Below are 15369 nucleotides of genomic sequence, written 5' to 3'. Positions count from 1 at the left end.
TCTCTCCATACTAAAAACTGACCATTTATTCCTACCTTTTGTTTCCTGTCTTTTAACCAGCTATCAATCCATGAGCGGATTGTCCCATTTATCCCACGGCAGCTTACTGTTCTTAAGAGCTTTTCGTGGGGGACCATCTCACAGGCTTTCTGAAAATCTAAAGTAAATGTGTATGCACACTAACTAGTCTGGAAAGAAAGATTACTTTCATCAGTATTTCAAGGACTTCCGTGATTCTCCATGTGCTTCTGCTTACACTTAACTGTGTACAATATTAATCTTTAAGAGGTGCCAGCCAGCATCAGATTGCAGGGCAATGGGTGGAAGAATGGGTTACTCACTTAGGTGGCGTCATGGATGCCCACTGGCAGCCCTGTTTTTTTTAAAATTAGCTCATTTCTTAACAAGCACTGAGGCTGGTCAAGGGAAGCTAACCTCCTGCTGCTCAACCCTCAGCTACTTCAAATATCCCACCCTTTTTCCCGCTTCCTTGTGGAGACTGTTTAAATACATGATGATGGAACAATAAGAACAGACGCTTCCTGTAGACAAATTCTACTCTCAGCTTAACAAGGAATACATTCATGACTATTTTTTTCTCAATATTAATTAAGTTTTTACCATATCCAGATCAGTGTCAATTTCTTCAGCCTGGAATGGTGAGAACCACATAGATTTCAACTGGTCATCCATCACATCTGCCAACACATATGTTGTCCTGCATCAACGATTATAAAACATAAGCTTTAGCAAAAGTATGAAACGTACTATACAATTAGGCTAATACAGTAACTAGAAAAATCTACTGAAAAATAGTAGTAGGCATCCTTCAGTCTGCATAGACTATGGATCGCGCCCTTTATAGTTTCAATTGAGGACTTCATTTACAGCATCTACTGTGACTATGAAGAACCACACGAGAGTAAAATACTTCAGTTGTAATCACATCCTTCTATAGTCTCAGAGGGGTGGCCGTGTTAGTCTGTAGCTTCACAAATCACAAGCAGTCTGTAGCACCTTAAAAACTAAAAAGTTTATTAGGTCATGAGTTTTACGAAGAGGGTCCTTCAAGTGCTGTAGGACTGCTTGTTATTTATCACTCCACAGTGTTATATTTACATTTCACCTCATCTCAAATTAAGCTGCCTAAACAAAAAACAGTTTCTTTCACTGAATTAGCATGAAAAACTTTCGTAAGGCCTATGGTGGGAGAAAAATCTGTAACATTAGCATTAATATGAATTTCTATCAAGAAGAAACTATCAAATATAGTTTGTTCTCCTCCAATAAAGATATACTAATAACAGTAAACTGAGACTATGATGCACAAAACCTGAAAAATAAAAGCCTGTCTTAAATCCTTCCCAGAATGTACCAGCCCAGAAATTGTTGCATTTTCCCAAGTTAAGCACACCTGGGCTCCAACATATTTACTACTTTACCTATTATTGAACAGATTCTGGAGAGAGTCTTGTGCAGGAAGAACCGGTTCTACATCTTGGTCACTCAATGGACAAGGATCACCTGCCGATTCCAGCATCTGTCGAAGTCCAACTACATTGTCCAATAAGGACTCAAGGTTGTCATCTTCTTTAGAACGTTCCTGTGTAAGAGATATGACAGGCATTCTTTTTCCAGGGAGAAAAATTTAGAACATGCAACATTAAAATGTCAGATGGAAAAAGATATCCTTCACAGGGTACCTTTTTCTATTTATGTTCCACCCACCCATCTATAGCTTAAGGTAGAAAGATTCAGCAAAGCAGATAAGACAGCAGAGGGCACCATAGTACCTTAAAAAAAATCCAAATAGTCCCACTTCTCATGGAGTCTAGCCTTCATTTACGTAGGAGCTGACTTGTAGTTGCTAACAGAGAGACCTGGTGGAGGGGAAGTAGCAACCTTTTTGAACCAAATTCTGTTGGACAGAGAAGCTTTCAAAGCTTAAAGAGAGCTCTTATTCTGCAGTGGCTCAGCAGCTGCTTTAATAAACTGGTCCCAGCACACGAATCACCTCTCTACCATCTTATGCTCCATGTCTGTTCTATTCACCTGCAATCATCTGCCATACATAAAGCACTCAAGAACAGGGATTATCATCTCATATATGAAAACAGTGTCTTAGCACAAGGGGTTTCCAAACCCTGACTGAGGTCTCTTGTAATTAAAGGCACAAATAAATAATAATAAAGCCAGCATATAAACAATTCTAGGCATCACTCATGAAACCATTTCTCATGCATTTCATTACCTACTGCACACCAAGAAGAGCCTTCTTGACTAACAAGTAGACGTGCATCTATATAAACACCACTGTAAAGAGAGTTTAGCTAAGGACATAATATAACTTGGTTATTCAAAATTGCTTTACCAAAACATGTTTCTCTAGTTCAAGAAGCAAATTTTCTGGAGATTCTTCTTTGTTCTGTAATAAATGTTTTAACTCTGCAGTAGTAAGACCCAGTGTTCTGGCAGGATGGGAACCATCTACTTCCATAAGGCTTCCATCATCTCCACAACATCCCTGAAAAAAGTTACATGCTAAAGGTTTTTTACCTTTTTAAAAAAAAAAAAAAAAAAAAATCTTTGCGAGCCCTAAAAGAACTAACAGCAACTCGGACAAACTTTGGAACAGAAGACAACAATCTGAAAATTTTTTGGATTTTCACCAAAAATAATTTTTGGTGACTATGTAGTGAAACCATTACCTCCACGCAGGACACATGCAAACAGAAACAAATGATACTCAGCTCAACTAATGAAGAGACAATACACAAAAATCTAGGAGGAAATTTTTTTTTAAATCTATTTTTAGTAATTTAAAATAAAAACCACACAAAATATGTCATTTAGTGATGTATACTCAAGAGGATAAGGTTAGCTCATCCCATCAAAAGGTTTCTTTTTCACATACATTGAAAATAGGTTTGTATCAGAACACTGAACATTTCAGGTTATTTCTATCCATGTTGATTTTTCTTTTTAATTTAAAACTCAAAATTCAGAAACACAACAAATCTCTTGTCATGACAGACTCAGATCCAAACTCTGGACACTACCACACTGACCACTTCAGAAACTACACTTAAGGAACTCCACAAAATCATCTGCCTAAGGGTCTTACACACTTATGTGCCCCCAATATTACAAATGCTGTTTAAGAAACAAAACAAAAACTCTCTGATAAGTTATCTCCCACAAGTGTATTTCACTATCACTACACTCGTGACAATCCCCATCTCATGTTAGTTAAACAACCAAAACTGTAATGTCCCATACAAAATATTTTAAAATTGCTCTAACAAGTCATGACAGGCATTTGTGTATCTGAGCTGTTTTTTAATTGAGAAGTTAATGTAAATATAGAAAGGAATCTACTTCCGAGCTTCAGTAAATTTTAAAGATGAAAACTGCTTATAGAAATACCATAGTAGGTACAGAAATATGGGAAAAAGCAAGCATTCCAAATATTAAATCCATGTAAGTATTATCAAAATTTTTGCAACACTGACACTGAATTGATGATAAAAATATATGAAGGCCAGATGACTGCATTTTCTCCAGAAGAATACAACTGAACTTTCCTCACCTGGTAAGAAAAATGCTACTCTTCACTAACTGACCCTCTTTGCAACATGCAGCAGGTTTTGTTAAGCAATAAAGAATGCACTAAATTATTAATGGGAGAGGCATTACACACAAAACTATACAGCAAAGTGCTTTTTGAGATAGTAGTTTTACTTTTATATCACCTCTGTTATCTGTAATAAAAGCAGCAACAACCTTTGAAAAATGTTCAACATAAAACCACTTACCAGTGTGTCGGAATTCAGAATTTGTCTCAAAAAATCCAAAAAAGAAGAGGCCAGTTCACCTGTATCCTTACTAAAGCTATTTACTACTCGCTTCAGTACAGTATACAGAGCATGGTTGTGTTTTCTCAGAGAGCTGTTTTCATAGGAAAAAGACCAGGGAAATTATTTAATATTTATACCACATTATGCAATCATTGCACCTTATTTCACTGTAAAAATAAAAGTTGCATTTAAGGAAAGTTATTGAAGTAACAGAACATTGTGTAGAATAAACTAAAATTCTCCTGTGATGCAGTGTGACAGCCACTGTGTATCCACCCTCACAAAGGGGAGAATACGTAAAAGCACATCCCCCCACTTGATGACTTGCACTCCTGTTATTGGAGGACAAAAAAAAAATGCCACAAACCATCCAATACCCATCTACAAGGCCCTACCAAATTCACCGTCCATATTGGTCAATACGGTAGATTTCATTAGAAATTTAAATCTAAAATTTCACTGCATTGTAATTGTAGAGGTCCTGACCCAAAAAAAAATGTGTGTAAGAGTTGCAATATTTTTGTATGGGGGTTACGGTATTGCCATCCTTATGACTGCCCAGCTGCTAAATGCATTCACAGCAGGGCACGTAAAGAGGGCTGCCTGTCATCAGAGCTGGGAACGTGGCCAACATTACAACCACCACTCTCCAGTTGCCCACCTCTGAAGGCAACACAGCCTTAAGAGTGGAAATACTGTGACCCTTTTAAAATAATGTTGAGAGACCTCTGCAGCTCCCTTTTGGGTCAGAACCCCACAATTTCAGCAGCACTGGTCTCCCCTGTGAAATCTATACAGTACAACGTAAAAGCACACAAAAGGTCAGATTTCATGGTCTTTGCAGGGCTATGAATTTGCTAAAGCCCCGATCGTCTACTAAAAATCATTAGCTCTTATCTGTCCCCCTTGAATTTTTTCTTAAGTTTCTCAGCATGAAGCATTTCTGCACATGAAATAATCAATGCCTTAATATTTTTGGCAATGAAGAAACAGAAACTGTACCCCGCAAAATGATAATTACAACTATTATTGGGCAGTTGGGAAACCATGTAGTCCAGTGACTAGACACTTGATTGGGACTCTCAACACCCAAGCTCTGTTCCTGGTTTCCATCGCTGACCTATTGTGTGGCGTTCAGCAAGTCATTTCCCATCTCTGTACTTCTGATTTTCCTCACGCATTTTTCCATCTTATCTATTTAAGGCTGTACTCTTCAAAGCAGAAACTACCCCATGTGTTTGCACCGTGCCTAGCACAACTGAGCTCTAATCACGCTTAGGGTTGCTAGACACTACTGTAATCCAAGTAATACATCAGTAGGAACATATTCTCTCTCTACATCTTTGTTTCTGAAGCTTGATCTGATTTTAAAATTCTAGATCATGAAAATGTTGTTCCCTTATAAAACAGTTACCTCTTTAAGTGGTAGAATCCATAATCATGCTCTGTAAGGAACATCATGGTCCGGATACATGTCAGGAGACAATTATAACTGGTTTCTGCATTAGCAAGTGTTTCCATCAAACAGTCACAGATTAAGGACATCAATTCCTTGCTTGGTAATGAATTGGAGAGTTGTTCTAATTCAGAAACAGATCCCTCTGAGGAATTTGGCGAAATCAGTGCAATGTCCTGTGAAGAGAAACCATGGCTAATTTAGAAGCATTACAATATCAATTACATGTTGCAATGGTAAATATTGACTATTTACTTTCACTCCCATGAAGAAAACAATACATTTGCTATGTAAATATTCAGAAATTTAAAGTGTATTGGATTTTTAAAAGAACGTATTCACAATTAAAATACTATAGCTTAATCTATGAGAGTTATAAATACTACATTAAACTGTAATTTTTGAACTTTTCAGTTGAGTTGAGCAAATAACTCTGACAAAGAAGAGTCTGAAATTGTCAGGTTTATTGTTTTACTGATTTGTACTCAACACAAGAAACCCAAAATAAAAAAGGACAGTTTAAGTGATGCAATTACTTGGGGGAAAGTGGGGGGGGGGTTAAATATACATAGGCTAAAAATGTTGGCTCAGACACTGCTAGAAGATTATCTGTTTTTAAATGAATCATTAAAGACCTGCTATGTTCATTGAGATAGAGCTACATAAAATGAAAGGGCTACCTAGGCACACATGCAGTATACTACACAATTTTATTGTATATTTGTGTATATTCAAGTTTCCCACTCTGACATAAAGTTAAAATCAACCATGATGAATAATTTGCAATAAGTCTTAGATTTGCTAATGCCTTCGGGAAAGTTTGAAATATGCTATTTTCCACATCTTGTAGAATTTCTGTTACACAAAATAGAGCGAGACATGATGTACATATGCAGACGGATTATTAAACTCTTTACTAAGCATACACAAAGCCTGTTTGGTATTCACAAAATGAGGCAGCTGTACATAAAGTGCATATGTGCAGATGAATGTATGTACCTAACTAAACGTTTGCCCCTAGATGTTCTGGTTCTTAAATATGCAGTTTTCAGATTAAAATTCCTATTTTACTGGATTAATTACACCTGACAGATTTTCTTAGTGCTGGAATTTTATACTAAAAGCACGTAACTAGTATTCATGTTTGTAAGAGACTTCAGGCTTCTAGCATGAGAGAAGAGATCTATTTATTCACTGATCAGGTTAAAGCCAGGGCAGTCTGGCTTCCCACTGTCCCACCCACGTGACAAAATCTTCACATTATTCAGTCTCCACGTCCATTCAATTCTTGGTCTCCAGTGATGCCAAACAACGGTGCTGGTTGCAAGACAGATTATTTTATATGTGGACAGCTGTTCACTGAGCTCAGCACTGAGAATACATCCACTTCAAGGAATCCAGTTAACAGCCATCTAGCTAACATTTGCGTCATGTACTATTTATTTTAGAGTTTGCCTGTTTGATCAAAAACTTCTCCTAACCAGCAAGAATTAGGACCACCAAATTCAGTATACTGCTTCCTCTTACCATAATTTAAAGCAATGTTAAGGGGTTGCTTATGCTAGGCAAATGGGATGTGCATGGAATGGGATTGCTTTTCATGAAACCAAACAGAAAAGAGACAAACACCAGAACAAGTACAGTCCTCAAAATCAACGTAACTTAACAAACGTTGAAAGAGACCAAATCAGATGAGCCAGAAAAATAGGATCAATGTGGAATAGGAATGCTTTTCAATAAACCTTACAGAAAAGAGATAAAACCAAGAAATTTGGATGTTTTGGCACAATAAAGTTTGAAAACAAGACAAAAATATTATTGGAAACTAAACTGACTACAGGACTTTTTTGTTAAAACAGAGAATTTAAGAGTTTATAGGGATGATGAAAAAATACACTGGATGGAATTTCCATTAAAAAAAAAAACAAAAAAATAAACAGACACATTTTAACAATCCCCTTTTTTTTCTTTTTATGTAAAAAAAAATCTTAATTGAGTTAAGGACCCAAGCAACACCAGGTAAATCTGCTATTATGATATAAATGTATCTCTCCCCACAAAATGTTAACAGTAATTTCCCCTAATATCTGGGGAAAAGAGATACTTGATTGTACACATCACAGATTTTTGTACCTCCCAAAAAACAAAACATGTAACATTACAGTATACTAAAAACTAAAAAAAACTGTACAAGAATTGATAAAGTTATCACAACAGTTCCCATCTAACAACAGATGAACAATACCCCAGTTATCATGGCATTAAGATTACAGGTAAAATTCAAGACACTATAATAAACCCTCAAGAAGCGTGATTTCGATTTGCATTTAACTCTTATTAATGAGAGTTGAGTGCAAATCAAAACTGCCCCCCCACTTCCAGACCACAGCTCCTCCAGCAGGGGAGCCCAGCACACAGACAGAGGCCTGCAGCATGGTTTTTGGCAGCTGGGAGGAACCATGCCACAAGTGGCTGTGTGCCTTGCAGCTGAGAGAAGCCAGGGGCTGCATGGTTGCCCCCCCGCCATCCTCCAGCTAGGGGAAGCCGACAGCCAGAGCCCTCTCCCGTACCCGCCTGTCCCACCAGATGTCCCCCAGCTGGGGTAAGCCAGGAAGCATCTCTGCAGAGCTCTACAGAGGCTCCAACTGCCCTCTCCCCAGCCAGGGGAATTCTGGGATTTCCCCCCGCCACTCAATTAACCCAAAATGTGATTTACATGGAGGTTGCCCAGGATCCAACCTCCACACAAATCGATGGATTACTGTACTGCAAACATAAAGAAAATATTTTTTCAGTGTCATATAACCACAGCAATCTAGAAGTCTGTGTCCTACTGATTTCCTCTCTCACACACACTCCCCAGATTATTTACAATGACATATAATTATTTATATTTTAACTGTGTAAAATACCTGATCACAGAGGGACTGCAAAATGGATGCTACATATTCAGCACACTGTTGGTGAATGACATTGTCCCCAGCAGATCTCATTAAAGACAACAGCTCCTGGAAAACTTCTGCATACTTTTCATCACCCTTAATAGTCCCATTAACTAGATGCAAAATAGCCAATTTACAAGCTTTGTGTGAGGCCAGTGCATCAAGTAAAGCAAGTAATCTGGTAGTCTGGCCAGTGTACTGTTTCTCTTTATCTTCTGTGCTGCTGAAACAATATCAATGCACTTTTAAAAGCCGTGATCCTACATATTAGAAAGCCATTAAATAGCCTATCTAGTACAACCATTTTCATATAAGTAGACTTAAAACTCAGCTTGAATTTTAAACAAAAGTCAGTTTAAATTTTTTCTTAATTTATATTGCTGGAAACCAACCACAACTACTATATTACATGTATGGTTATATTGCATATAAACTTATTATCAATATAAAAACTTATTGTCCACCTATGTATATACATATAGATTTTTTTTAAATACACTCAATTATTGTTTCAATTTCTCACAAATATTTCCTATAAACATACAATAATGTGACATTCTTTATATTAAAAATATATTGTTTGCTTAGTTGGCAACAGAGGATACAGTAGTAGACCTGAGTTCAGGACTCAAATCAAGTTTGTAACAGACTAAAAATGTATCCAAAACTTAGTGTTCTTCACCTAAGAAAACTACTGCAGAGAACAGGGATGAATTCCACAGCTATGTTTTAAAAAATCTTCATGCAATGGAGAACAAAGATACCTTTGTAGATCTTCCACAATCAGATCCAATACAGTCCTCATGATAAGAAGAGCAGTTGGTGATGCCAAGTCACACAACTGAACACAAATACGCCTCAGCATATGCTGAATAGGCTGGCAAGTTGAACCAGAGAACGATCGAACTATTTCCTGTAGCAATTTGGCTTGAACGTGGAGATGCATGCTCCACAGTTTTCTGGTGTTAAGTGCCACCGATATATCATGTGGTTCAATAACCTATGGAAAAAGCATAAACAAGTTCTTTAAAAGATTTTTGCTTTATGGAAAAAAAATCATTTGGGACCAAATTCTGCTCACCTCAGATACCTGGCCACAAATCAAGCAATATCAATGAGTTACAAGCATATATGTCAGGACAGAATTTGGCCATAAATTGTAAATTACTTTGTCATCTCAACAGACTAGGTGTTTCTTTGAGGCACAGGTTAATCTCACACCACTGTAAACACAGTCACCATCAAGCTGTTAATTCTCACTCTTTTGTTAAACATCAAAAATGGAACATTAAAGCTCCCATCTCTGCCATTACAAATATATACTGAAAAGCCCAAACATCGCTATGCAGCCATTTCAGCTCCTACTTTTGTATACAAAAGCTGCAAGGTTCATAATCTACTATATATTTGAGACAGTTTATCTGTCTGTTCCTTCAAGAACTTCTCCCAAATGCTAAGCACCAAGACCACCAAATTTGGTATATAGCTGCTTCTTCTCCTAATTTAAATCAAGGTAAGGTTTTGGTTGTGCCAGAAAATGGGATACGCCTGGAATGTGATTACTTCTCAAAAAACCATACAGAAAAGAGGCAGAATCGATAGGCAGATGAAAGGGGCTAGCTGGTGGCATCTCCTCCCTCCCTCAGCCCTGAATCTCCCACCAACATGCTTCTTTTATGGAAGGGGGGCAGAGGGACAGCTTCAATTCTCTCTCTCTCACATGCGCACGCACGCGCCAAGCAATTCATACAGGGACATTGCTGGCTGTTCCCCTTCATCAGGGAGCCAGGGAAAAAGGCTGACCTTGCTACATTGCTCACTCTGGCAAGGAACCCAAGGGATAGGTAAACCTGGACCTGTCCCAGCTGGGGAACAAGCACCCCTCCCCCAGCTGTGCCCACAGAAGATGTAGTGGCCATGGAGAGGCACTTCTGAGCTAGCCCCAAGCTGGTGTGGTGAGAGAGGGCTGAGGTAGTCCTCTTTCCCTCTGGCAACCTGCGTACTGAACCCCTTCATCCTCAGCCCCAACCCCATAAAACTCAGGCCCAGAAACATGTACATTTTAATTCATTTTCCAGAAAAACAAAATTAATTGAGTTAAGGATCCGAGCAACCCTGTGTAAATCCTCTATTTTTAGTAACATAGGGGGACGCCAGTGAACTAGCTAGTTAAATAAGTGACCAAAAAAAGTGTCAGATCGACTTCAAACCTCCAGTTATTTGCGGAGCTTAAAATTAGCACAAAAGATGCACAAGTTGATTAATAATAAATTTTTAAAGATACCTCAAAACCACCTCCTTGATTACAAATCCCTTTTTATAAGTCTCCCTCAACCATTTTATTCACCTCAGTCTTTTCCTCAACAAGAACATGATCTTTTAGGCAATACAGAAGTTATTTATTAAATTGCTATTTTAATTAAAATCATACCTGAGTTGTTTGCATGGGCAATGGAAGAGGCAGTAATTCTGAAAGCAGTATAAGTCCAGAGAAAAATCCTTCAGGAATTCTCAAAATTGAAGAGAGGACCTCCTTTAACATTAAAGACCAAGTATTATTGGCCAAAGTTTCTTCTGAAATTGTAAGTTTTTCATTAACTCCCTGGGTAAAGGTCAATAAAATATCAATAATGTCATTCTGAATTTTTTGTTCATCACTATCTAAGCGGCCTGAGAGAGGGATAGAACACAGAAGCATGTGTAAAGAAACAAGTGCTGAAGGAACACGCATGTCTTTAAATTCAAATGATCCACCCCTCAGGAGCTCAGTTAACATGGTTTTCAGGAGATTAAGTGTACATCGCGCCATGGAAACGGTAGTAACTCTATGCAATGTGGTTCCCATGTTGACATGGAGTCTCCAAGGCTGAATAAGAATACTGTTCAACTTTTGCAGAACACGAATGAATGTATCCATTCCTTCAGCAGAAAAGAGCTGAATAACTGCCAGGTTCCATTTAAGGTCCTTCTGCTGACCTGTAAAGGGGGTGAGGAAGGGAAGAAGAATTAATTTTCACATGTTTCATATCAATTATATTTAAACCAGACTTTATCAGGTGTGATTAAATAACAGCTACTTAGAATCTCAATTTTATGTATCTGTAATATACCTTCAACAGGAGGTGGGGGGCAGGCAGCATGGCAAAGAACACGGAGTGCAGTGGGAAGACCAACTCCTTCCTGGGTCATCAAACTATCAATATTCTATTTAAAAGAATAAAGAATATACGTTACAAGAGATAAATTTTAACAAAGATATGCTGGACCCATTATACTAACCTATTCTAACACTCTTCTCATCTGATATAGATTAGTTAGCCGTCACAATACATTTAAAAGAAAAAAACATTAATTGTTATATAGGCCAAAGAATCTGAGCTATATGATATGGACCATTAAAGCAAGTTGGATCTGACTGATATTCATTTTTCCAGCTCTTTAACTTTGTCCCCATTCTACTATGGGCATGGCTGAAATTGCCAAGTATTGCCACTGTTCACTTGTAAAAAGAGCACTGCCCCATTGTCAAAATTTGCACATATACAGTACTTTAGGAAACACTTCAGAACTGTTGCACTACGTTCCATATGTCATTTTCCATTACAGATAACTGCCAGGTCACTAGCAACTTCTTAGAATGCTTACTCTTACATAATCAACCAACTCCTTCCTCCTAATTCAACATCATCACAATTTGCTATGGAGGTCAGACTTTGCAAATGCTAGACTGAGACATCAAGTGTTGAAAAACAGATTGACTGCACAGGCAAAAGCTTTTAATATAACGTGCCCACACAAAGTAACAGCTGTATCAAAAATGACTAACCTGTTTAATATACTCAATGAGATTCGGGATACAATTAATTTCAAATCTAAGATTTTTCAAAGGTTCAAGCCACTTGCAGAGCTCTAAGAAACAAAAGATAGAATATTTTGGTGAACAGAAAGGTCATATACTAGAACAGTGTGTTTTATAAACCCATGCTTAATGAGACGTTTAACTGATACGGAGATGCACTGCCCTCAGATTAAATTTGCTCGGTACAAGCCAAGTATGAATTATAAATAGAAGTGATTTTAAGAGTTTTTATTAACATAATGAGAAAGAAAAAAAACCACATTAAAGTAAGATATGCATCTAGTTTGGATTTTGTGCAAGTTTGGTGCTGAAATGATTTTTTGGCATATGCCCATCTTGTGGCTAATCACCTTCTTAAATGCAATAGGCAACCAAGAACCAAGAGTGGGCCACATGAGCAGCCTTCCTTCATCTGAGTGGGCCGAATGATTGGCAGAGGTGGGCAACCTGTGGACTTTGGCCCACACACCCCTTCTGTCCCTGACCTCCATGCCTCTCACACACCGAGCACTGGAGCCTCGCACTTCCTATGCCTCCCCCTCTCTCTCAACAGCACCATGAATCCAGTGATTCAGGCTCCATCCCTGATCCTCCTTGAGCTTGAACAGCCACGAACAGCTGATTCGCAGACCTTCACACTCTGGGAAGGAGGGGAAATAGTGGAGACAGCGTGCAAATCAGGAGGAATAGGAAGTGCAAGTCTCCAGCATCCCAATGCATGAGAGGCACATGAGGTTCACAGAGGCACATGAGGTGGTAGGCAGCCTGCCACATGTGGCTCACAGGGGTTCATGAGCTGAAGGTAAAACCCCAGTGAGCCACATGTGGCAGGCTGCCTACCACCGTTCTAATGGGAACATCACACAACACCTGGAAAACTGCTAAACTGGCCAGGCATTTCCCATTTCTAGTCATTTTTTGAGGGGGAAGTCCCTAATGATATTGTTTTCAATAAATCTCTCAACTCATTTTTGCTGATGCAAAAGTTGGTTTTGAAACTTTGGTTTACAGTAGTGTATTTTATGTTTGGAAAGGGCCTCAAGGTCTAGACCATGGGAGAAATATTAAACAGCCAAAGTAAGAGTCAATCACTGACTCCCTATTTTTGCTAAATCTTCCCTTCCTAATTATTACCAACAAAGCGTGCAAACATCCTGCCATCATCTGATATTCTTTGTAATGAATATTACACAAAATATAAATTTGGAAGGTATTCAAGTTGAAGAACTCATTATTGTAACAAAAAAATTACACATCTTTTCACTGACTCAACCTAATCATATGCAGCTAAAAATGGAATTGCATTATACCCATTATCAAAACCAGATGATCATGATTACCAACATACAATTTTTTACCACTATACGTTCAGAACAATTCACTTCCTAATGATACATACTGTACCTTGCAATTTGGTGTTATTTTCATCTGCCTTACAAAGCTTCAATAAAGGGGCTGAGTACTGTTCCAACATTTGGACATCACTGGAAGACTGAACAACCAGCAAAACAAGTATGCACGCATAATTATAGGCAACCGACTTCTTGGACTTGGAATCCCTAAAAAAAAAAAAAAAGATACAGGATTTTCCTCTAATTCTAGGCTAACATACTAGAGACTTGTTAGATTTTCCACTCCTGAGGCTTTATGAATCTGCCTACAGAATCTTCTTTGCAAGTCCTCCTACAGAACTTCCATACTGTGGAAGAAAAATCAATCTCTTCTATAGTGGTTTTTGAAAGATAAAACAATTGACAAGACATTAAAATATAAATACTACCTGGTCAGGTTTTTGTTTTGTTATACAGTTATTGCCATTTATGCATTTCATACATTTCTTATGTTTCCCCTTTGGAAACTTCAGTACTCAAAGAAAAGGGAAATGGATAGCACTGGCTATATTAAAGCAAGCAGTGAATACATTTTCTTATGCTGAATCACCACTGTTGTTCAAAAAGCGAATGAACATATCTGCTCAAGTCAGAAATCACTCAAGAAAACAGTGACAATACTTGGCAAGATTTGGAGAAAACTGTTATGTGGAAAATATACCATCTCTTGGTACTGTATGGTCCCCAATCCGGAAAGCCAGAGCAAAGAATAAGGTACAGCTGGCAAGGAAGGTAGAGAAAACAAGGAGTTTGTCAAATACATCACACAGTCCTACATTACATTCTGTAAGCTGCAAAAATATGGGCTTTGTGGAACTACCATTAACTGGAGACATCCTGGGTTACATAACCATAAACAAAGAGTAACTATAATGGAACTGTGTCGATTTGGAGGGAAGTCTCAAGTGGTGTTCTAAAGGGATCAGTTATGGGTTAAGTGCTGTTTTATTTCTACATCCAGGCCATTAATAAGGAGGTTAGAGACCATAATGAAAATATCAGCAGATAACACAATGCTGGGGGGTGGTGGTTGCCAACACTTTGGAGGCCAGAGATAAAATTCAGAGGGATCTTGACAAATTGGAAAGCTGGGCTATAGATAACACAATGATACTCAACAAATTAAAATGTAACAAGCTATACTTAGGGAAGACTAACCAAATACACAAATAAAAATGAGGGATAACTATACAGAGAGATCTGGGACACATGGTGGCTCACTACTTCAACATAGTCAGCAACGTGATGCTGTTGCAAAAAAATCACAAAACAGCAATTTCAGGGAATAGTAAGAGAAGCAGAGTACACAAGTCACAGGAGGTAACAGGACTACTCTTCTCAGAGCTGGTCAGGCCTCAGCTGGAATAGAGTATCAAATTTTGGTCCCCAGCATACAGAGATATTATAGAGAAACTAGACAGAATCCAGAAGCAAGTGACAAAGATATCAGAGAAATGAAATGCAAGCCATGTGAGCAACAGCTGAGAGAAGCAGTTATGTTTAGTTTGTAAAAGTGGAGACTTGGAAGAGGGTGGAGGGGGAGACACAAAACATGAGAACAGTCTTCAAACACCTGAAAGGCTGTCATAAAAACTATGGAGAAAAATTTAGTCTCTCTCACCACAGAGGGCCAGACAAGATGGAGTAGGTTCAAGCTACAGCACAGCAGATTTATATTAAATGCCAGGAAAATCTTCCCAACTGTACAGGCAGCACAACAATGTAACAGGCTGCCTAGAAAGGTTGGGGAAGCTCTTTCATTGGAGGTTTTCAAAAGAAGTCTGAATAGTCATCCGTCTTAGGTGTTTTAGACACAACCAATCCTGCATGTGGGCAATGGATTAGACTAGACAACCTTTACAGT

The 15369-nt window shown here is 38.2% G+C and overlaps 1 protein-coding gene across 3 annotated transcripts in view; it reads right to left on the bottom strand.

Annotated features, from left to right (window-relative positions):
* VIRMA (vir like m6A methyltransferase associated) overlaps nucleotides 1–15369 on the bottom strand; it is a 46235-nt gene that overhangs the window by 13245 nt on the left and 17621 nt on the right. Inside the window, exons 10-20 of one of the 3 annotated variants that reach the window (XM_074986928.1) lie at nucleotides 13519–13673; nucleotides 12082–12164; nucleotides 11366–11459; nucleotides 10687–11231; nucleotides 9020–9255; nucleotides 8226–8478; nucleotides 5272–5489; nucleotides 3816–3948; nucleotides 2372–2524; nucleotides 1443–1603; nucleotides 622–718 (exon numbers count right to left, since the gene is read on the bottom strand). In XM_074986928.1, coding sequence (XP_074843029.1) covers nucleotides 622–718; nucleotides 1443–1603; nucleotides 2372–2524; nucleotides 3816–3948; nucleotides 5272–5489; nucleotides 8226–8478; nucleotides 9020–9255; nucleotides 10687–11231; nucleotides 11366–11459; nucleotides 12082–12164; nucleotides 13519–13673 — 2128 coding nt within the window. The remainder of the gene's footprint in view (nucleotides 1–621; nucleotides 719–1442; nucleotides 1604–2371; nucleotides 2525–3815; nucleotides 3949–5271; nucleotides 5490–8225; nucleotides 8479–9019; nucleotides 9256–10686; nucleotides 11232–11365; nucleotides 11460–12081; nucleotides 12165–13518; nucleotides 13674–15369) is intronic. The other 2 variants (XM_074986929.1, XM_074986930.1) reach the window with 2 other exon arrangements.

Source organism: Carettochelys insculpta, chromosome 2 (assembly GCF_033958435.1).
Source record: "Carettochelys insculpta isolate YL-2023 chromosome 2, ASM3395843v1, whole genome shotgun sequence".
Lineage (NCBI taxonomy): Eukaryota > Metazoa > Chordata > Testudines > Carettochelyidae > Carettochelys > Carettochelys insculpta.
Note: the sequence above shows the minus strand (reverse complement) of the source record. Positions and strands in the feature narration are given on the sequence as shown.